The sequence below is a fragment of the Sinohyriopsis cumingii genome, chromosome 15, assembly GCF_028554795.1.
Source record: "Sinohyriopsis cumingii isolate HCF-2022 chromosome 15, ASM2855479v2, whole genome shotgun sequence".
NCBI lineage: Eukaryota > Metazoa > Mollusca > Bivalvia > Unionida > Unionidae > Sinohyriopsis > Sinohyriopsis cumingii.
Genome location: NC_142975.1, coordinates 126687632 through 126711790, shown reverse-complemented (window position 1 = coordinate 126711790; position 24159 = coordinate 126687632). Strand labels below are relative to the sequence as shown.

The 24159-nt window shown below is 34.6% G+C and overlaps 1 protein-coding gene across 2 annotated transcripts in view; it reads left to right on the top strand.

Annotated features, from left to right (window-relative positions):
- LOC149782714 (ankyrin repeat and SAM domain-containing protein 6-like) overlaps positions 1-24159 on the top strand; it is a 59155-nt gene extending 34996 nt beyond the window's left edge. The window contains exons 13-17 of one of the 2 annotated variants that reach the window (XM_089934214.1): positions 1871-1931; positions 3501-3568; positions 4130-4246; positions 5926-6004; positions 8958-24159. In XM_089934214.1, coding sequence (XP_089790340.1) covers positions 1871-1931; positions 3501-3568; positions 4130-4246; positions 5926-6004; positions 8958-9043 — 411 coding nt within the window. In that variant the 3' untranslated portion in view covers positions 9044-24159. Of the gene's footprint in view, positions 1-1870; positions 1932-3500; positions 3569-4129; positions 4247-5925; positions 6005-6909; positions 6961-8957 lie in introns of those variants that run through there. The other variant, XM_089934215.1, reaches the window with a different exon arrangement.

Sequence of the window (24159 nt, the reverse complement as noted above, 5' to 3'; positions counted from 1 at the left end):
TACTACTTGACTTGCGATGGTCAGTGGCATGTGGATGCTTTTAGAGAAGATCTTCATATTAACCTCTTGGAAATGAAAGCTGTTCTCAACGTCTTCCACCCATGGGTGGAATGAATCCAGAGAAATACAGGTCTGACAATGTCAGATAATTTGGTTGTGGTGGCAAGTTATAGTTACCTCTCTCTGCTTGAGCAGTTGAGATCGCCACTATTTCATCCATGTTACGAGAAACTCTGCCTTCACACAGGGCTCATTCAGGGATGTCCTGATCAAAAAGGAGATTTTGAGCTTTAGTTGTGGAGAGCTGAAGATCCTCCATTTTGAGGTCATATAAGGGCAAATCATGATGTCACACCACACTCAGCACCCATTCCCCATCAATGAACTTCTTTCTCATTCTTTTTGAATTAAGAAACACTGTAACATGATCTCAGACACATTTGGACTTATTGGAAGAGACGGTATTGGCTGCAACAAGGAAATCTCTGATTTGCTGTCCAATTTTGTCTAGTCAGGACCACACTCGCTCACATTATGCCCATATGGAATCTCTGCCGGGTTTTCACATGGCCAAATTCATTTAAGACTGAGTCATTGTCTTCCCCCTTTACTGAAGCAGTGATCATATATAACTTGTAATTTATCATAATGCCAACTTAATTATGCAGAGTGAGTGAGGTACAATGATATTTGTTGATAAATAATAAAAAAACATATTTTCATTCTGATGGTTAATTTGTTCTAATGACTCAGCCATGTTTTCTTTCTGAGAGCAGGTTACCATCATTCGTTAAAAAAACAAGTAACTGTTCGCTCCCTCTTGATTAATTTATTGAGAAAGCTAAGCTGCTGGACTCTATATTTAACCTAAGATATTACCCAAGATGCATGGACAGTATCCACATGAACTGTTAAAGACTGTTCCTTCTGTTCAAGGCAGGAATGCAAGACATGTCCCCACAAGCACATGCCATGCAGCTGAAGGAAGTAATTGAATTTGCATACACTGAACTCTCTCTGGAGCAGGTACATTAATTAAGATTTCAGCTCCAGAAGTACAAGCAACTTGTATAGTTATGGTCTTGACAGTGATTTCTCAATTCAGGACATTAAAGCAATGTGGCTGGCATGCCAGGTCTACCTTCTCAAGCTTCCATATCTGTGCTATGCCCTCACTAAGGAGAGAACCGGATCTTGGTGGGTTAGTGGTAGCTGCACAGACAGTGACCACTCCCCATTCATGATAGCACAGCCTTTGATCCAGGCATGAATTTGCCACTTTTGCTGGACTCATCTTGGAAGACAGCAAGGCATTATCAAATGTGGAATCCCATGCATGTGTATAAACAAAGATTCTTTTGTTGCATGAAACAAACTTTAGAAGTTCATCCATCTAGTAGAGCAACTGGGTGACATAGAGGTTTTCAGCATTTCCTCCTCCTCATATCTGTTCTCTTAATGTAGTCAATTCAGGTAATGTATTTGATAGAGAAAGCAAATTCTTTAATAATTTTGTTACTCAGATAATACTTAACAAATCACATTACAAATAACCCCTCCCACACTTTCCTGCAATGTGAGCATCCTTTAAGGTTTTGCACCAGAATAAGCTGGTCACGTCTGGGTGGGTAGAAGGGGAAGTTAACCTATTGTGTATATAATATACAAACAGAAAGAAATTTTTCATGTTTCCGGGAGGGCTGGATTTGGATGTGGCAGAGAAAGATTTCAATATGTAATGTGATCTAAAAAGTAGTATCAGAGAACCATAATTTACTATAACATTTGCTTGTAATTTTATGTTTGATTGGTTTGAGTGTGGTAACATATAAGCATGTGTTTCTATTTACAATGATCTTTTATATTTCAGTTTGCAGATGAGAATGGACCAATGTTGGGGTCAGTTAATGAACATGAAGGGGGTTTAAATGGTGAGATTATAATAGTTACCTATACAATACTTAAATTTGTTATAGGGGAGAAATATGCATCACTTGGTTTAACAGAAATGGGACCATATGTGATAAAACAGGGACACTATGTCAAATAAACTCAGAATGTTGGATTGATAGCTTAGATGATTATTTGTCCACTTGGCATTGAGGAGGTTCTAATTTTATTTGCTGTTTCTTATTTAGATATGTTACCCAATCATAATTCCTTAGGAGAACTACTACCTTGCAAATCCAGCCATCCTGGATAAAACATTTAGCTGAAAAGAGCTAAAAGTTAGCTGCCCACATACGTGGCGTTTAGGCTTAGTGATCACCCATTGTGGCATCTGGACATTAAATGTATTAGCAGCGAAAACTCACCTTTATGTAGCCAGTCATTGTGGAATTATATATATATTAAGAGTTTTCTATAGGGACCGTTCCGGTGGCCTAGTGGTTAGAGCGTCCGCCTTGGATGCAGGAGGTCGCAGGTTCGATCCCCAGCCAAGTCATATGAAAGACAAAAATGATACTTACAGCTGCCTCGCTTGGCGCTCAGAATTAAGAGGCTAGTGTTAGGACTGGTCGGCCTGGTGTCAGGATAATGTGACTGGGTGGGACATCATGCTACATGTCTGTGGCATGATGGGCCATTGCTCGACATCACTATAAACTGCCACACTGCAGACATCGTAGCGATATGACTGAAAAATTGTTAAAGCTACATTAAAAATCCAAATCACACACAAACACACAAGTTTTATATAGGTCTCATTGACTTTCATGCACATTAATTCAAAGTACATGTACAGACCGAATTTATTGTGAAGTTCATAGGCTACCCATGCAAGTACATAAGTACAGTAAAATGTGTAACGACGACAAAATGTGGTAACATTGTAAAGGCAGAACTTTGTTGACATAGAAAGAAAGAAAAGTTGGAAATATAGATGGAGTATACTTTACTTGTGAAGTGTGAACTCGTCCAATTTGTATCTGAGTTGACTCTGGCGTTTGCAAGGTCTCTCTTGTTGAGAGCATGCACAATCAGAAGTAGTAACTGAGATATTCATGGGTTTTGCCACCAATGCCTATATCAAGGGGAGATCACTCTGCCTGACTGTTACCTGGGTGTCAAGATAACTTTCAGATCTTTTTAGGTAAAAGTTTTATTTGTGAGAGCTGGATTTGTGATGGTAGTATTTCTCCTAAGGTATTATGAGTTGGTAAGTATTCATGAAGAAATATTTTACTAGACAAAATTAGTGTATCTCCAGATTCTCTCCTGTCGCTTGGTGTATGGCTCATTTCATTCTTGTTTTACATATTTACTTTATTATGTATTTACAGTGTTTGAAATGTTTGATGATTCTAACAGATTCATGTTTACCATCAGTATTTCCTTTGTTAATGTCATAGTGGGCCCTTTGTGGCCGAATGGTCAGGCCAGTGTCATATGAAACAAAATTTGGGACAACAGCTATACTATTTGTTGCATAAGAACAGATGAAAATAAAGTGGTCATCTTAATATTGATATAATAGTTGACCCATGTTTACTTTGCAGATGAACTTTCAGGAATTCTAAAGAAACTTTCTTTGGAGAAATATAATCCAATATTTGAAGAACAGGAGGTAATTATCCCTAATATGCAATCATAGTGGCAAAGACAGTCAATATATTTTAGAAAATCATTGTGGATAATAAACATGACTTATTGCAAACTTTTTTGCCATTGTGAATATAACTTTAAAGTAAAAAGGATAAATGCGGTAATAACAATCAAGGTAAAACTGCTTACTTAGGTATAGTTCTACTAAAACTGTATATATTTTCCATCATTTTCTGAAGGTAGTAATGGCCGTGCCACCATTGCTATCATCTACGATGTCATAGTTTTTTGCTGAAGATTTTCAAGTCATATTCAAGTGGGATATATCAACACAGATGCAAACAAGATGCTTAGCTCTGCTGAACAATTGTTGTTAAAACTTTGAACATGAAAATTAATGAAAGTGTATGTTTGATTTAAAAAGTGGCATTAATATGCACACATTTTGAACATTTGTCACGTTCATTTGTAGCATTAGGAGATGGTACATGCTTATAATGTGATTTAGTAGTATGAAACTATTTGGATCTTTTTAGGTGAATATGGAAACATTTTTAAACCATTGTTTTTGTGGGTTTTTTAGGTGGATATGGAGGCCTTTTTAACTCTTACTGATGATGATCTGCGTGAGCTCGGAATATCCAGTATAGACTCTCGCAGGCAGATTCTGACAGCTATCACAGAACTCAATACTGGCAAGGTAATTATACCATTCACCTGCCATCTTGTTTCATGAAGTTTTAGAACCAATTATAATTCTTCCGACTTGTCTCAAGCAGTAAAAATAATAATCTTGTGAGGTAGTTGCATATCAGACCTTAGATTCCTAAAAGTTCTAAACATATTCACACTGTACAAAGGCCATTGTCTTAATGTAAGTTTCAATATCTTAATGTAAGTTTGAAATTAACCAGGTCATTTCCAGTCTTTCTTGGAAAGTCTCGATAGTTTGAATGGTAGAATGATTTTGACCATATTTGAAAGGTTTGCATGCACACCTGCGTCAAGACTGCTTAATCATGGTTGCAGTAAATATGACAAACTTACTCAAGAATATAGCTTTTAATGATACTTTGACCATAAAGGCCACCTTATTGGGTCTTTTTTTATATGCTCACTGTGAGGCAGAGTGTATTATGGTATTGTCCATTCACATTATTTTATCCCAACCATTAGAATATTTCATCTTTCATATGCATAGAAGTAAAAATAATTAAAAAGAACTCACTCCATTTCTGTGTCATATTTGATTGTTGTTACAGTGCCATACAAGACAAAGTGCTTCTTTATTGACGTTAGTATCATGAGAGTGCTTTTTTGTGCTTGCCTCATATTATCTTAAAGGAAAATGTGCTTCTTCTTGTTTGCCTTGTGTTGTATTCAAAACCAAGGAGCCTAATAGTGTCTATAGTGTACAAAAATATAAGGTGCTTATAGTGTCATAAAAGACAAGGTGCTCATAGAATATTAAAAGGCTAGGTGTCTATAGTGTATTGAAAGACAAGGTGTCTATAGTGTATTGAAAGACAAGGTGTCTATAGTGTATTAAAAGACAAGGTGTCTGTAGTGTATTGAAAGACAAGGTGTCTATAGTGTATTGAAAGTCAAGTTGTGTATAGTGTTGTTGTTATTGTAGGGTTTAATGCCATTTTTCAGCACATGATAGGCTATACATGTAGGCCAGTATTAATGGTGGAGGAAGAACCCAGGAAACCCTGGAAAGAACCACCGACCCACGAGAAGCTACTGGCAAACTTTCTTACATACCCACATTGGCTGAATATGAGACTCGAACCCACGCAGACAGGTGAGATGGCAGTGATCCATAACAGAGAGTGCTTTAGACCACTTGGCCACTGTATAGTGTATTGAAAGACAAGGTGTCTATAGTGTATTGAAAGACAAGGTGCCTCATATTGTCTTAAAAGACAAGGTGCCTAATAGTGTCTTAGAAGACAATGTGTCACATAGTGTCTTAAAAGATGAGGTACCTCAATGTTTTAAAAGATGAGGTGCATCATAGTGTCTTAGAAGACAAAGTGTCTCATCGTGTCTTAAAAGACAAGGTGCCTCATAGTGTCTTAAAAGATGAAGAGCAAGGTGCCATGGTATCTTAGAAGACAAGGTGAGTGTCTTAAAAGACAAGGTGCTTTGTAGTGTCCTAAAGGAAAAAGTGCTGATTTATTGCTAGTGCCATTTGTTTCTATTCAGACAGCTGGTATACACATAAACAGCTGTACAATTTTTCAGTCTGTCAGATTGAAATGATTGTCATAACTACATGAAATTTTATCTTCTGTTCTTAGGGTCAGGACTACATGAAATTTTTCTTCTTTTCTTAGGGTTGTGACTACATGAAGTTTTATCTTTTGTTTTTAGGGTCGGGAAAGACAGCAGTTTCATGACACTATGACCACTTTTCAGACCACACTCAAAGCTCGAATTCCCTCTGAGGCAGGTTGGTATATAGGCATGGTTCTGATTATTGGCTTTCTGATAAAACAAATGACAGTTTGCAATAAATTTGCATTAGTTTGTAATAAAAGTGGATATAGGTACAGCTGCTTTTGTCTAAATTAAAATTTTAATTTTTTTGTGTTCAAATGATAGTTTACAAACACATTGATTTTTACACTATAATGTATCAAATATCAACATTAACATCTTTTAATTGCAGAAAATAAAATAGTTTACGATACATTTGTGCATGGTTGCGATCAAATTTATCAAAATGTCAAGTTATTTATACATTTTGTAGGACTCCTTTGGTAAGTTCTCTAAGCATTTACTAAATACTCAGAACAGCAGATATTGTAGTGAAAGGTAGCATTTGGAATGGGGGAAACCTTGAGAAAAACACCAACCATTCATGGAAATCCAATTGTCCTTGCAAATGTCAGAGCATGGGAACAAACTTGAGACTGCAAATTTCAAAGTGAATACTTTGACCCCATTCTATCCAGGCACCCTTCATACTTTAAGATGCCAATTATTCTGGATTTTACAGAATGATTACTATTTTTAATTTAAAATTCTTTAGTCTGTATTAATGAAATGACAGAAAATAAAAATTATATGTGGTAACATTTTGAACATGAGTTTTCCATGTAGATATAGGCAGAGAGAAGCTTTTGTAATGGTTTCTCATTTTTAGAAAATAATGTAAATATCAAGACACCAGTCATTTAGACTGTAAATAGGTAAAAAATGGAAGTAGAGATGGAAGGAAAAGAAAGAGGATAATTCAGGAGAAAAACTAATATTTTTGGTTGTTTTATCCAAATGTTTAAGACATTTATTTGTGAAAAAAACTGAACATTTTGAGGTGCAGGTTTCACATTTTCTTGTCTCGTTTTTATTTAGTGGACAGATTTTCTCATGTTAACAGACCTGCCAACTCTTAGGATTTTGCCGTAAGTCTTATGAAAATTATCCATAAATTACATACAGCATAAAACTACAGAAAAATGATTGTTGCAGAAAAATCCGGATTATTGGTTCATCCATGTTTTATTTGGATCAGGGTTTCATCTTAGAATTAGTGAAATTAGTCAGGGAATCAGACTAACTTTACAGCAGCACCCCAGATGCTTTAAACTGCACCTGTTTATTCATGCAAGCATTTGCATTTTCAAACTGTTGATTATAGAATTTTTTTAATTGGTGTCCAGAAAGCGATGCTTAAGATGAAAGAGAAAATAAGCTCAAAGAAAAGTGTTAATAATCAACACAGAAGAATAAAAAGGAGTATTCAGATTCTTTCGATGGGAGATATGATTGCAGTTGTCATGTGAACTGGAAAAGAATTTCCAAGAATTATCTCAAGTTGAGAGATAGCAACAAGCCATTGAGCTGCATAGGGTTTGGAACTAGAGTTTGTGCAACTGTACTAGTGGTAAATAAAGTGTGTGCGTACTTTACAAGATTTTCAGTTGAACATAATATTTATCATAGATGTGTCGAACTATTAATTACGTTTTCCAGCTTTACAATAGCAGTTATTGATATTTTGTTACACCTTACTGAAAACTGGTCAGTCTTACGGAAAAAAATCAACTGCCTTACTGAGATGGACTCGTCAGAGTTGGCAGGTCTGTGTTAACCTTATATTGGACATGTTCAGTCAGTCATGACATTTATAATAATGGTATTCTTTAATTAAATTCCCGATTCAGCCTAAGTTATTTGGTTCATTACATATTGAAGTCAATCATTGCCTTATTTGGAGTTGTAGTCTTGAGATCATTTCTGGTATTTTTGGAGGCAAATTTGCATTACCTTGCAGATTTTTAGCAATAAGATACGATGAATAGATGTATATAATTTCAGTGATATATTTTTTTGAAAAAATCTAGATAAGAGAACTCTCAGTCAGTAGTTTGCATATGTTTTAAAAAAATTTGAGTTATACTGGGGTTTGATTTGATCAGTTGAGTTTGCTAATACATGTAATAGCAACTGCCATGGGTTGTGAGCTTGCCCATAGTGTACAAAAACTAAAATTTATCATTTAGCTTTGGTCACTGTCAATATTTGGATTCTACTCACATCTGTCAACATGATGAACAGATTGACATAGTGTAAAAGCACAGAATAAGCCCATAGTCTGGAAGCATGTAAACACAATTTATTATTTATTAAGGAAACCACTGAAACATTACCATGAAAATGTTGCCAAGTAAGGAGAACTTGCAACCAAGTTTACCTAGACCACATCTGATCATCATTTAATTACTGTGTTGCTACATGTCTGCGGCATGATGCCCCAGTGCTAGACATCACTATAAACTGCCACATTGCAGACATCTTAGCGATATGACTGAAAGATTGTTAAAGCTTTGTTAAAAATCCAAATCACACATCACACACATTAATTACTGTGTGTTTCAGTACACAATCCAGACAATAATGTATTAATTTTCCAGATATTTGGAGAAAAATGATAATTTTCATTACGTGAACTATCCATGCAGAATTTTAATTTTAATTTCAAGGATGATACCTAATATCAGCACTCAAGGACTTGATGGCTGTTTATCTTTACATTTTAGACCACTGTTCATGTAAAAGAAAGTAATTTTTATGATCAGCATAATTTGTGCAATGTGTAACTGATACACAAACAAAATATAACAAAATGAATGATTTGCTTAAGTGTTTGTAGAATCTCATTTTCTTGGCTACAAACATATATGTATGATTACTGTTAACTAGCTATTACATTATCAGCTTTGAGCAAAATGGTTTGAATTTTATATAGTGCTGATGTTTGCCTGGATGAGAGATTTAGGAAGCAGTGTATGTGAGCTGGCTCTTTTCTTGTTTCAGTTGATCGTAAATATTCACTTAAATGTAGTGGCTTATCTCTATAAGAGATGGAGATATTGATTGTGTTGTTCATATTTCTCCAGGATCTGAGGGGACCACTTTGGCCAGGCTAGCAGCAGAAAGTCATGATGCCCCTTTGGTCAACAGTGACAAGTCCCGATCATCTTGATGAGACAGAAAACTTGAACACGTCAAAGGCATTCAGGGACAAGTCAAAAACATGGACATGCATGATATGTCAATAATGATAGTGGCTTGGACACTGTAATTATATTGTCCTCCTTAAAGGATCAGTTACAGTTCAGTGTTGAAATTACAGTTGTCACTAAGACAGGTCAACAACAGTAGGTTGTGGTAATTGATAGTCATTGTCAGTTTTCATTGACATGACTTGTACATGTAATCTGTGACATATCATTTTCATTTGCAAAGAGAGTGACATATCCTGACAGCTATATATGGTATTGTCAGCAGTGACTGAACCCCTGTTTTTGTTGGTGTACATTAACAATCATTGAAACTAATAGCCATGAGGTCAGGGCTGTACAAAATTGGATAGTGTGATGCCCAGAACTAGTTCATTTTTATGTGGGATATGGGCCTGCAGGCACGAGTTTAGTCCCGGGCAAGTGCAATTTTAGAAAGAAAATGAAAAGTCCTTTGTTCATTCTCTTGTACCATCATTATCTGGATCCCCATTGTCATGTAGATGTCATAGATCCAATTGTTGCACAATTTAAACAGCTCGATATTTTGAAGTAAACTAAAATTGGTTTGATTATATATAATGAAGCCAATTTTAATTTACACACACACTCACACACACACACTTAAATTGATAATCCTTTATAGCAACGTATCTACATATGTATTAGTACTGTTTATTTATGCAAAATATAAATGTCCAAGAAGTTCAGGTGCAATCAGCTATTGTGAGTGGGGGAGTTGCTGTCGCTAAAGATAGGAGAATTTTATTTACATTTGATAATTTGGAAAGAATAAAAATATTCTGTTATTCTGACAGAAAGTCAAAAAGTAAAATGAATAGTGTAAAAAAGTAAGGAATAAACAGAAATTTCCGAGTAAGGAAAAAATTGAAATTTCTTGAGTAATCTTGATACGAGTTTATTAAAAGCATGTTTTCATTTTTATTAATATAATTGCAAAAATATTTTTATTTTACGAAACAGTTTTATTTGTCACAATAATTTTGAATATTACAAATATAGTTATGTGCAAACCTATCACATGTTTGAGGTGTCATGCATGCCAGTATGGTGGTCAAGTAGTATGTTTCAAAAGTCATTTGGATCAAATCCAAATTTTAAAAATATGTTTTATTAAAAAAACAATTATAAGTGTATGTGAATGTGTCAAATACATTGTATTTCTTTTTTGTGACCAAGAATCATCCCTAGGTTTTCAGGAGGGCACATTTTTTTGTGCTTGAATTTTAAGTAGGTTCTCTAGTTCACAAAATATTTTCTCGTTTGTCACGTCAATGTGTTTTTTGTTTACAAGCCCTCTCTGATAAATATATTCCTTTGGTGTTAGCATCCCACTTGAAGTTTCACTGCCTATTATATCAATAGTTTAGCTAGTAAATTACATTCTTCAGAATCAACACATCCTTTTTTTATCAACAAGCTCTCCATATTCAGCAGTGTCTTTTACAGGGTGCCATTTATGGTGTAAGTTCAGTCATCCGACTTCATTTACAGTGTTTAGATGGCAGCTTATACACAGTTAAAATGCACATAGAAAATTCATGTACTATAATATTAGGTATTCCGAGCACTTTTAAGATATCAGTAAATACAATTAAATGCACTAACTTTTTAATGTTTTTTTTTAGGGACTTGGGAACTTTGCAATCTCCACTGAAAATGCAATTACTATCAACTTTGGATGGGTTAAAAAAAACAATTAGAAGCTATACAACAGTGGTATTTACATTAGAGCTAGACAGGTTCCTTGTCATTCAAGAAATGCAAGCATTACAATCTTACTCTATAAAATCCTTTTTATTAGGTTCACTCTAAAACGGTCAAGCTGCAGAGGACAGCTTTACTGGAAAAGCCAGAAATTGAGCTTTTCCATGACTTTGCAACCTTGCTATAATAAGACTATGACATTTTAATGCAGATTAATGTATGTTCCTGTGAGTAAACCTTCTGAAAACAAAGCCCAATTTTTTGTGGGCCAATGGGTATGAAATTTTTGTCGTATCGGGACATAGAAATTAGGAAAATGAGCCAAAATTTGAATGTCCCAAAAAATACAAAAGTGACAGTTTTCAAAAGGTAAACAACTTTTTATTTATTTATTAACAGAACAAAGACTGTCAACATTAGTGTGAAAGTAGGTTTTGAAATGGAAGCTATATCTGAAAATAGACAGAAAAAAGCAAAAAATTTCAAAAGTTTAAACCTTCTTCAGTAACTGATTTTGATACATTTTGCACCAAAATGGAGCATATTACAGCCACAATGCATACATCCTAATAAAGCGAATATAATTATGATAAAGCAAAGATGTTACAGTGCAAGAACCATTGACAAAATATCAAAATCTGTCACTACGACCATTGTTTTTAAGAGATTTTCATAGTGTACACTGCAATCAGTTGATTAAATTGTCAGTGTCGTAAAGGACTGCTTTGTTAAAAATAATCAGAAAAGTAACAGCTTTTACTAAGTTTTAGCTTGAGATTTTTATTCTGTTATATGATGATCAATGTGTCCTATGTTTTAAACTTTCCAAGTTCAGCCATCACTTGTGACTGGTTGAACATTAAAGTTCCAATCAAACACAAAACGTGATTTAACCTTGGCAATGTCATCACTGACAGGCCATTTGAAAAGATCACTTTTGGTTTTCATCTGGCATAAAAACTGTACAAGTGCCATAAAACTGTACAAGTGCCAGATCAGGTTGGTGTACACATGTCCAGTGTAATACTAGTCATCATAATACACAGCTGCCCATACTCCTTGGTGTTTGAATTTAAAAGTTTCATGTTTCACCTGAATGCCACTGTTGGCTTCAGTAAAATCACAAGGAATGACAAGGAAAACTTTCTCTTCTGATCACATGCGTTGTACTTTATTATGAGCCTATGCTCTTAAAATAAGTACCAGAAAAGAGTGAAAGACAACAAGCTTTGTAAAATTTAACAAATAATTTTTTCCCCTAGAATACAAAGTAAAAAAAGAGAACATATGCTATTGCGAATTAAATCCCAAAATAATCCAGGAATTATAGACACAAGTCCTAGTAATTTAAAGTCCTGAATAAAATTCAGTAGAATTCCTTAATAAATCCAAAAACTGAATGTCATTATCCAAGAATTTTATTAGAGCACTTTTGTATTTCCAGAGAAAATAATCCTTAATTCAGTAATTTGAAGAAATAAATTTCAGCCCAACTGGACACAACATAATATACAATTTCAAGGTTATATATCTTAAAGAAACTGATAAAATCCTTCAGTTACAGTACATGTAGTTCTTTACTTGACCTCAGGTCACAATTAGCAGTTTCTAACACAAAAAACCTTTATCTAATGGAAAATAAACTTCTAGAATGATCCTGATGTTTACAACCCAAATAAACATATTTACTTCTATAAATAATAATACTGATTTTAAACCCATACATGTAGAGAATAATTTAGCTATGTATTGTTTACAATGAATAAAATAAAAAATGTCAATTAGGGTCAAGCAGAAATGAACTTAATTTTTGACAAGGTCAAGTCGAACATACCGTGTTACATTACAATAGCATGTAATGAAATAAAACTAACAAACAAAGCAAATTAAATTTACATAACTCGACATCAGAAGACTAGAGATGGATGGTTGCTCAGCCTTTTGATTAGCTGGGGAATGCTTCCACTAATCCTGATTGTCCTGATGCCCATTATTGTTTTCTGCAGCCATAACTCATTCTGATGAGCTTCTTTAAACTTTGATCATGTCGATATGCTGTTTATAAGTTTCTTCACATAATTGGCACAATGGCAAAGGCTTTCATGGGCCCTGACTGCTTGAAGCAGAGTAGCTTTTCTTTCTGTTTCCAACAGCTGTTTTTAATATCTTTTATTTTCCAATACTTTTTCCTTGATTTTTAACATTACCAAATATTCTTGATTCTTGTGTGCTGCTCGCAATCGTCTGTAGTGTCCTTATGCTTTTTTCATAAAGTCATCACTTTCTTGAATTTGTTTACTTGACAGCCAGATGCATATCCTGTTTCTTTTAAGCATGTTAATGGTTGTGTGGTGGTGAAGGGAAGAGCTTCTCCTCTTAAAATAATCAAAGTCAAAATCATCAGAACATCTTTCTCCCAACAAATTGGTTAGAGGACAATGGGTTATTGAAGTGTATGCAGATTGATCAGGCTGTGTGTATCTTCCATTCTCCAGAAAATCACCTAGTTGTCTTTCTGTGACTTCAAAATAGTTTTTGAACAGTTCCCGCAGTGCTGATTTCAAAGTAACAATGCGCGCATCATTTAAACTTTGCAAATAATTGTATGCAGAGTCTGTTATAGGGCTGTCCTGAAGAAACTTGACATTAAAAATACCTGGAAAGATTTTGTCTAAACTTTCTGAAGGATCTTTTGAGCTGTCGTAAAACAGTGGCCATTTTTCGTCTATATACATGGAGGTCAGCATATTTTATGCTATTTTGCAACATCTCCCAGTAAGGACCAGTGACATGCATTGTCAGAGCAACAGCTAGTACAATGGTTATGCATCAGCAGCCACACTTTCCAGTTTTAAATTTGAATGACCTAGATTGCCATTTTTCAGAAATTACACAATATCAGATTTAGGGTGAATCAGTTGAGCTGCCTCTTCAAAATAATTATTAAATCTGTTGTTGCAGTAGCTTATCACCCTACTTTTGATGCCATGCTGAGAACAATGCAATCCATTCAGCTCAGACACTGTTTGTCTCATCACCACGTGATTCCACCACATCACAAGCTGTTCTGACAAACCTGGAAGTTGCATTTTCTGCCCCCCTTGTGGAATCTTGAAAATTACTATCTCTGTCACAGCCAAGACTATCAGTTTCTTTCTCTGTGTCTTGAAGGGTTTACTCAGCTGCCCTGCTTAATCCAAGAAGATAGTGGGCATTACAATATAAGAGGGGCCCTGAGTGGTCTAAAGCGTTCACCATTATGGATCACTGCCATCTCACTTCTGTCTGCATGAGTTAAAGTGTCGGGTTCGGCCAAGGTTGGTATGTGAAAAAACTTGCCAGTAGCTTCTCATGGGTTGGTAGTTCTTTCAGGGGTTTTCCCGGGTTCTTCTTACACCATTTATACTGGCCACCATGTATGGCCTATAGTGTGCAGAAAAAATGGCGTTAAGCCATACAACAACAACAATATAAGAAGTGTAAATATTCATCGCTGTTCAATGCAACTTGACGATATTGATTTCATTATCATTTAATTTTTTCATCACATTAGCATGATCTGATGTAGTACTTGTCAATTTCTTAAAAATTTCCTGAATCACAATGTCTTAGTTATCATTTGTTTCTGATAATGCATTCCAAATATTCATAGTAATCTCTAGGAGAATAGCAGCATCTTCAGCACCAACTGAAGTAAATCCTAGAGTGAGAGTTACTATCATCAAGGATTATTTGATCAGTCAGCTTTTGATCAATTTTTTTTGTGCATCAGTATGGAGTGTAAAGTGTTCAGATTTAAGAATCTGTTCTGTTGTGTGGAATTTGCTCAAAAAACAACCTTCATCACTTATGTTTAAACAATTCTGAACATATGGCAACACATTTTTCTCAGTATTTGTATGAAATACATGATTTGAGACCATCTTTATGACATCTGAGCAGTCAGAAGCTGCCAGTCCAAAACCTTGAAGGGCAATTACAGTTTTTTGGATGTCATTAGTAGAGTGACCATGTTCTGTACAAGTCTGAAGCTTCAACATTTTTTCAGGTTTGGCAGTAAGTTCGTTATATTTTGCACTAACCTTATCTTTTTAACTATTTCATTTCTCAGCTTGTTTTTTTGCAGAAATAATTTTCTCCCTCAACATTTCTCCAAAATGGTACACTTTGTCTTTTAGCTGAACAAACTCATAGTTTCTGAAAATTTCTGTTTGGACTTTGCTATGCTTTTGACACTTTCTACTAATTCAACATCTGGTTGATTACTTGTTCTATTTAATTTTTCAAGGACAGACAGATGTGGATATTTGGTGCTAAGGAAAAATGTGTAATCCTTTGGATTGTGATCTTTCTGTTTTTGCAAGAGCTTTTGAGAATCTTCAACACTTTCACATTTAGTTTTGATTTAAATTTTCTAACTCAGCAATGCCAGCATTTGTCATTACACCAACAGATGGCTGGAATAGACCTTTGTCCAGAAGGGTTTTCCTGTTTAGTCCAAATTGAGACAAAGTCTCCGTAACAAAGTCCAAATCTACAGTTTGCTAAGAAGTCATTCGAGTTAGATTGTGGTATCTCCATGATTTTCAAAACAAAATGTTGGGCCTGTGAAGCAATTTGAAGATAGGATGTCTCTTAATTGAGTTTCTTAATCCAATCAAAAACCTGAAATGTGAAAAAGTTGTCAGATGCACTGTCAGAACAGATGAACAAAGCAAAAGAAAAATATTAACAAGAATAATTTAAATAAATTTGTGTAGATTTTTTTCGTTTAGCCCTTGATAGTATTTCATTTTTAAAAATGGTCCTTTTTTGTGGTTAAGCACTGCTTGTTCTTGGATTCCGTATGTTCAAAATTATCGGACAAAAATGTGGATTTAAAAAGCAAAACTGCCTGTGGCTGTCACATCAGTACTCATCTTCTACTTAATCGTAAAATCATGATAACACTACAGTATATTCATCCACACAAATATAAAATCATAAATCTTACCTTATCCCAGTTGCATTTTCCTGTTTCACATAAACAATATAACTATACAAAGAGCTTGTTGGTACAAGGCACCCCTGGTAGACTGATTCTTTTTCTATCCTTGGGCCAAAAATGCTTTTCTAAAGTCAGGTACACATCATCACCTACAGATTTGATTAAAAAAATAAAACACAATGTATACAATTTCCAAAATAATAATTAGAACTAGTTTGTTCCACATCGCATCACAAAGTTTTCCTACCTGTAAATTTTCAAGTCAGAATCATTAAATGTGGCTAAAGTAAGTAATTCTTTAAACATGAAGTATTTTAAATGAATTTGGTACTTTTAGCTACAGTTAATGATGCTGACCTGAAAACTTACTGAGTTGTTACAGATTGGAAAAATTTGCGATACCATGTAGATATATAACAATTTTAAATTAGGGTTAGGTCTCTTAGTTTGAACGTAAAATGCCAGTCTGTAGCTGGCTAGATTTACAATGCCCTTTCATCGTTAATAAAAACTTGTCCCAAAAATTTAGGATCTTGGATAAAATTAAAAACCAAAAGAAACAAAGTCAAAGGAAATAGAGAAGGGTAACAGAGTCCATTTTCCTTTTGATAAATCGTGTTTGCAAGCAAAAATGCCAGAGGTCATAATTTTGTCATCTCCAGTTCAATGTGTTAATTGTTACCTGCTTAGTCACATTCACTGAACAAAAAATTATGTCACCAAATTTACTTTAAATAAGTCAATATCATGCCAAACTTCATCTGAGGTGACTTTTTCATGCATATTTATAGTGTAAAAATGATTTAGCTGAGGGATTCAGACTTGAAAACTTTTCCTTGAACTGTAGAATAGAACCCCCAGTTAATGACTACAGGTAAACAAAGAACAATGATAAAGACAAAAATAAATATCAAATATTAAAAATGAATCATTTTACTTACACAATATGGATAGATAATCCATGGATGGAATATTAGAGGCCACAATATTTCATGGATTTACATTGGGTGAGGTGGAATAAGTGTTAGGTCAGCCATTGCAGAAGGCTTATTCCCAGCATACTTATAAACAGCGTGGTGATCTTGCATGGTGGCATGGAAAATTCAGCAGTTTATACAGAAAACATGATAATGAACAAACTTTACAATTATTTTTTTTTTTTTAAAATTGTGTTTGAAAATTGAGATGTACCTGAAAAGTCATTTTGAAGTATTCATTTTGTACAGTTTGAAGTAACTCCCCCCCACCCGATTTACGTAGTAAAGATAACAAAATCTAGGTCCTCCTCTTTGCTTTATGATGGTGCCAAATATAGTAACCTGGGAATTACCATGCATAATCCCAAGCCTTACAATAAACACATGCAACATTTCAATGTTTGGACAAACCGCCACTGGACAAATTGTGCCCTTGACATACCTCAAACATTTTTTTAAAATGAAAATCTTTAAGATTTATGCATAAAATGATAGAATTAAATAAGTTCTTGTGATAAATGCATATTTTAATTGATTTTATTAATAGTGATGGCATACAATTTATTGTTCAAATTTTTTACTTTTGCTGTGATGGTAGCCCATTTCCCTAGTCTGCTATGGCAGCTTGGAACACCTAAATTTAATAAACTGACCATTCAGTTTTCTGGGTGGGTGGGATAATGCAATTATCTCTCAAGCAGAGATAATTTCTTTTTCTTTTATCTCAATTATTTTCATTGTTCAAATAATATAATGGATATAATATGGTGGTATTTTGACATAAACCAGAAGATATTTGTTCCAGCTATTTGAGAGCTGTAAATTTACCCCCCAAAATTTGAGTCACCTGCCTCAGAATATTAAATTGTTGGTCACTAATACAATTGCAGTATACGATGGTATAATTTGCAGTATGTTAAGAAATACAGTACAGAACAGATTTTTTTTTACCCAACTCTAGTAATATAGTATCTAATAATAGAGTACAATACCCACACAATCACATATGCTGCCCATAACATTAAAGACGTTGAAAAATAAAGAAAATTATGAATATGAAGAATGGGTGAAGTAAAAACGTGGTCATGAGCAATCATTTTTTTCAAAGTCTCACAACTCGGACAAGTGGCTGGGAAGATTTGTACAGCCCTGGAGGTGTTTACGTCTTGCATAACATGTAAAAACCGTTTTAACTTTTGGAGTTGCAGTTATCACATTATACATGCATAAAATGTTACATTTACATAATTTTCAGCTCACATTTCATTATTGACAGTTCACTTTTCTCATGCCTTTGAAGCAAGACAGGAGATCACTTTTCAGGTTGTTGTAGGTATGAATGTTAAGGTTTTACATCTCTGTTCCTCTTTCGCTGTTGTATGTACACTAATCAAACATGGCTGCATTTATCTGGCAGGGTATTCACAACAGTTATGTGGTTTTAACTGATTTATTGGTATAATGTCTGTGCAACAAAGCACATTGTCAATGAACTGGCTTTTGTATTACTTTTATGAATTTTATAAAAAAGTTTCCAATGAATCCTTCATTTGTTTTGAATGAATTCTTTTTTTTTGGTTTTGTTGAAATGTCTTTTGTTATAAAACCCCAAAAGGTGGATCTGCTGATATAAATGGTTGAACTGCATGTTATATTCCATCTATTGCATAGCAAGAACACAAAATGCGGGAAGTAGGGTCTAAAGTCTTGCATAGTCTGGTACCAGTTTTTAAAAAAATCATTACTTCTGGCAGCATTTTGACTAAAATTCCTCAAGAAATATGGAAACTCAATAGATAAACTGCTATATTTAGGGGATAAGTTTGTGGGTGAGACAGTTGACTTGAAAGCCAGTTTATCTTACATCATACTTTTTGGATCCCTGAGTTGCTGGTACCCCATCTATATCCAACTAAATGAAAGCACAGTTTTGCTAAAGTTTGCAAGAAAATGATGGCATTTTTTAAACATTTTCAACCATCCTTTTGCATGTCAATGCAGACACCATCATATCCATGTGTTAATTATGCAATGTCTTAATCTGATCATTTGAGTGTTTGTTGATTACAGTTGACCATCACATACTCTGTGAATGAATTAGTTTGTGCTTGAAGGACTGAGCTGTTTCATACTACAGTGTGACCCTGCTATAACATGGTAGTTGGAAACCATAGAACCCAACCATGTTATAGACCGAACCGTGTTATAAGCAATCAGGTCAGTTAGCTGAAGAAAATGATGCATGTACCCAAAAACAATTGCAGGTGTGTGTGTGTGTTTAGGTAGGTAATAAATGCGGGTGGTAAAATACATGCTTCATTAGCACAGTTACCATCTTAAATCAATGCATATTAAATGGGAAATACACCTGTAGTGAAAACAGAAGGCATATATAATAGTTTACTTTATGTAGAGAACCACAAATTGATACATGTATATGAATAATGTGTATATATACGTCTAATGTATAGCATGAATAGAGTATCAACACTGTACTCACCCATGAATCATCAAATACACTGAATCCACAATACAAGTGATACCGTCGAAAATATGCATACACACACATTTAAAATCTTCAATAATTTTGTCACAGGTCATGTTGGTCTGAATTCAGTTGAAAAACAGCACAATCGCGTAACGAATGTCCCAAGTTGGTAAAAGTTAGTTTTCATTTTAAGTCGCCATTGGTAGCATTCATAAGCATAAGCTTTTTCCCTGCCAAAAGGAAACTTTCATGGCACTAACTTTTTCCAGTCATGTTGAAAAATGAAAAATCCATCAGATTCCATTACTTTTATTTAAGTTTGGAACTGACTTCCTTTGAAGAAAAGTTCTTTGTTTTTACTGAAGATTGTAGTCGGCCTTCTTTGATGAAGGGTGCATGCATTATTGAAGTCACTGCTGAAGGATAGCTTTGGAGAACCAAATAAATGCCCATTTCTTATTGTGGCGGCAACATCAAATAATTGTATTTCACGTTTGAGACTTTTTTCCCCCATTTGCCGAGTATGTTTTCATATAACTATCGGTGCTTCAAAGGTAATTTGTTTCCTTTGAAATTTAAGCAAACTATTTTATCTGGGTACATTTTTAGAAAGGAATTGGCTGTCGTTTGGTCTATTCTAGTTACTGTTCCTCCCTGCCTATTGAATAAACCAATAAGTAAGATGTGGGATTTTTTTATATACCTTTATGGTAGCGGCATGATGCTGCCTTCCATGCATGCGTCAGAAATTTAACAAATGGTCAATGGACGATAGAGAAGTGATGACAGGGATTATTACAGAAAATGTTAGTGTTCTAAAGGATTCAATTCTGAGTGAAAAGAAGAGGGATTGTACTTACCATCCACATACAAGTGTGTGGGGCTCCAAGTGGTTGAGTGGTCTAAAGCACTCTTCATTACGGATCACTGCCATCTCACCTCTGTCTGTGTGGGTTCAAGTCTTGGATTCGGCCAATGTTGGTATGTGAGAAAGCTTGCCAGTTACTTCTCATGGGTCGGTGGTTCTTTCCGGGGTTTTCCCAGGTACTTCCTCCACTATTAATACTAGCCTATCATGTGCTGAAAAATGGCATTAAACCCCACAACAACAACAACATACAAATGTCAGTCTATGTAAATATATTAATTAGTAGCGAGTGGATGAAAATCTGACGAAAGATAGATTACAATATAATGCCTTGTCCGGTTGATTTATGTACCAGAAATGTCAACAACAAAAAAGCGGACATCTCACAACATACAGTACTCGTGCTAGATGTCAATATAAGCAGATTATGATATTCCAATGCACTGTTTAGATGGTTTGTCAATATGGACAAAGTATTTATGTAACAATAGATAAATTTCAGTGCATTTTATATCCAGTTTGCGGCTCTTTTCCTGGGCCTCTGAATTTCTCCATTCCAAACAATGGTTGTATACACAAGCTTAAACAGCCAACAAGGTCGGCAATAAAAAAAAAATTGCCAGATGGTATATTTTGCTGCGAATAAGGAAAAAAAATTAAAGTTTGCAACATTGGCGAAGCCCTACGTGATCCCAGAATAAACTTTTTAACCATTTTTTATCGTACTTTTAAGAGAAAAATACATACAAAATTTCAGGAGCCATGTGACGATCGTGTTGTATTATTCATATGTGATCTCTTCCCCGAAATGATAAAAAGAACTTTTTGGGTTTTTTTTGGTACTTTTAAGAAAGATTTTTTATTGTGTATGAGAAAAATACATGTATATGAAATTTCAGAAGCCACACCACGACCCTGTTATATCTAAATTTATGTTATAACGGAGCATGCTATAGCGGGGTCACACTGTGTATGGTTTAGTTACTTAACCAAACTACTGATTACCAAAATGGTTGTTCCTATGGTAATCACCCTTCTCAGAAATAGTCTTGTTGACAATAACACCATGTATTTAGAGGAATATAGTAAACATTACCAAGAGGTATTTTGGGTTCCAAATTCATGGCACAGTATTTGTACAGAATCTACCATAAAATATTTATATGAAGTATAGTGTGAAGATCCTCAGTTGTTACAGCATGGTAAAACATGGTGAGCGTAAAGAATTGTTTGCTCTTGCTACAATGTTATGTCATTGTTTTTAATTTATTGCACATTTATACTTCTGTTGCATTGATAGATCTTTGTATTGTATGATTCATATTGGGGACAGTGAAGGAAATGATCTAGATTACAACTAATAAGTATCATAGCATATGAATACCATTTCAAAATCTTGCTCTTTTACTGTATTTCATAGTGTCTTGTATAGTTTTCTTCCTGTCCATTTGATGAAATATTTTATTCCGTCCCAAGTTCCTCCTTTTTTTGGAGGAACGTTTTATGAGTTGACTGCTTAATTTTCATATATAATATGAAATTATTGAATGAAAGTTTAAATCTATGCAATCTGTTGAATGAATCTTTATCTGTAGAATTTTCTGGTTATAAACTGAGATCATATGGGATAGGCTGTTGTCCGTTGTCAGACATCTGTTATCCATCTGACCACAAGTTATTGCTACACCTGAACTACTCTGAGGATTGCCAAGAAACTTTGCATACACATTAATCTCAAAGTCTGGTTGGAAAATGGTGCTACTCGTACATTATTGTGACTGCGACAGCAGCCAGCTTCAAAATCTTGTTATTGCCACTCGTCCTCAATGGATGGTCACATCAGTATGGGGTTTTCACAAAAAGTTTAATATGAAGTCATATTTGGTACTGATATGACCTTAAGAATGACTGCCACAATGGCTAACTTGAAAATCTTATTATCTCTACTTCTAAATTGCTGGTCATCTTAAAATTGTTCTTTCATGGAAAGACTTTTTATGCTGTCTAGTTTGTACTAAGAAAAAATGGTGCCAAAATCTGATTTTGAATATGGTCATTATGCATCTATCTTGAAAATTTTGTAGTCATAACTCCTCCAAAAGGGCATGGAGTTTTCACCAGAAGATGTCTTGATGGACCTAAATTAAACTGTTGACAATGTGATGTCCGATATGTCCGCCAAAGTGGCCATCTTGAAAATCCTGTTATAGGTAAGATCATTTTGACATGAGTGTTTTCATCAAGAGTTGTTGCAGTGACTAGTTGGTCATAAATGAGGGATGCAAAATGACTCTCAGTATGACTATGGTGGTCATTAGGAAAATATCTTTTTCTACTCCCGAATGGATTGCAACATCAACATGGGTTTTCACTGGTAGACTTCTTACAATACCTAGTTGGTTTTAAATGTAAAGGGTTCGATAATGAATGAGCTACATGCATATTCTAAGCATACAGGCTGTTTTTCTTTCAAGTTTGCGTAAGCTTTTTATACTGGTTTATTTTGTGAAGATCATGGAGGATTGATTATGACCAAGACACTGCATATTAATTATGCCTTTAGAAATGAATTTCTGTCAGGATAGGTAAAAATCACCACAAAATAAAGTATGGGAGGCAGTTTACATAGGTTGTGTTCTTACAATACTTTGCAAGTTGGCTTAGTGAAATGATTAAGTGTTGTGCAAGTCCAGTGAGTGTTGTCCCTTTAATTTTCCGATTTTTTTAAACTACCTTTTGTATGTAATTTTTGACTGGAAATAAATGAACTAAAATAAAAGCATCATGGAAATATTTTAGCTAATTTCATTAAGGAAATTTCAGAAGATGTTACTTTCATAAACGAATGTATAAATGTCTTTATTAGATGTTTATGTTTAGGTTTAAACTTCTTTCCTCACAAAATGGCATTACTTGGTTATATATTTGACAGGGGACATAAATCTACTGATTATCTAGAATATTATTGAGACTTGGCGCTATAGCCTTGATAGACTGGGCCAGGTAAAGTAGATGTAGCTGCCTTTGTGCTTAATTTTCTTGGACTTGCTGATTCGAATGCAGGGCATTAGCATAGAGGTCAATGAAGATGCAAAGTCTTTCAGATTTCCAGTTTGTTCATGGCTTTCAGATTAATCAGTAATACCTATCAATAAAAAACAGTATTTCTTCCCATATCTCAGTATGGAAATGTCACGACTCCACAATCATTTGAACTTTTGCAGCTAAATAAACTGGCAAATCAAGCTATTCTTACTCTGCCTGGGAAATTGTGTTTCAAGCATAATACAAGGTAAAAAAAAACATTTGCTTTGCATCCTTATTCAGTATACAATTAAATGATTGGATAACACAATCTGGTATGTGGTATGTGTTACCATACCAACTCAGTCCTATCAGAAGCTGCCAGGGCAGTGGCTAGTGTGCTGGATTCACGATGGAAAGGGTGTGGGTTAAATTCCTATCATTGAATCAGCCTTGGTCAATTACCATGCAGTGCCTATGGGTAAGGCAGTTTACTCCACTTGCCTTGACAGTAAATAACTAATATGTTGTGACCCCCCCCCCCCCTTTCAAACTTAAGTTCCAGATCTGATCTGGGAATGCTTTAAGATTATATGCTATGGACTTTAGCAATAACTCTAATACTAGAAGTCATAGATCAAGGTTAAATACCACGAGGTCCTCAGCTACAGGTCAAGTAGGAGAGGATATGAAAAATTACTTGTTACATGCCAAAAATGATTTGTGCATTCATCAGCTTGGTATTGGTGTAGACAATGCCGACAAATAAAACCATAAAGTAAATGTTTGCAAGCTAAATGTACCAGTATTTTGCATTTCTTCATTTACAATAGTTTGCTGCTATCTGATGAAACAGATTGGTTCTAAGACATAAAATGAACATGTATGTATGAATTACAATGTGTTATTGCTGCCAATGTTTTGATTTGGTGGCATTATTTAATATTGTGTATAACTAAATATATTGAACATAGTTGTGAATTTTTAAATAAAAATCTTCATCAAAA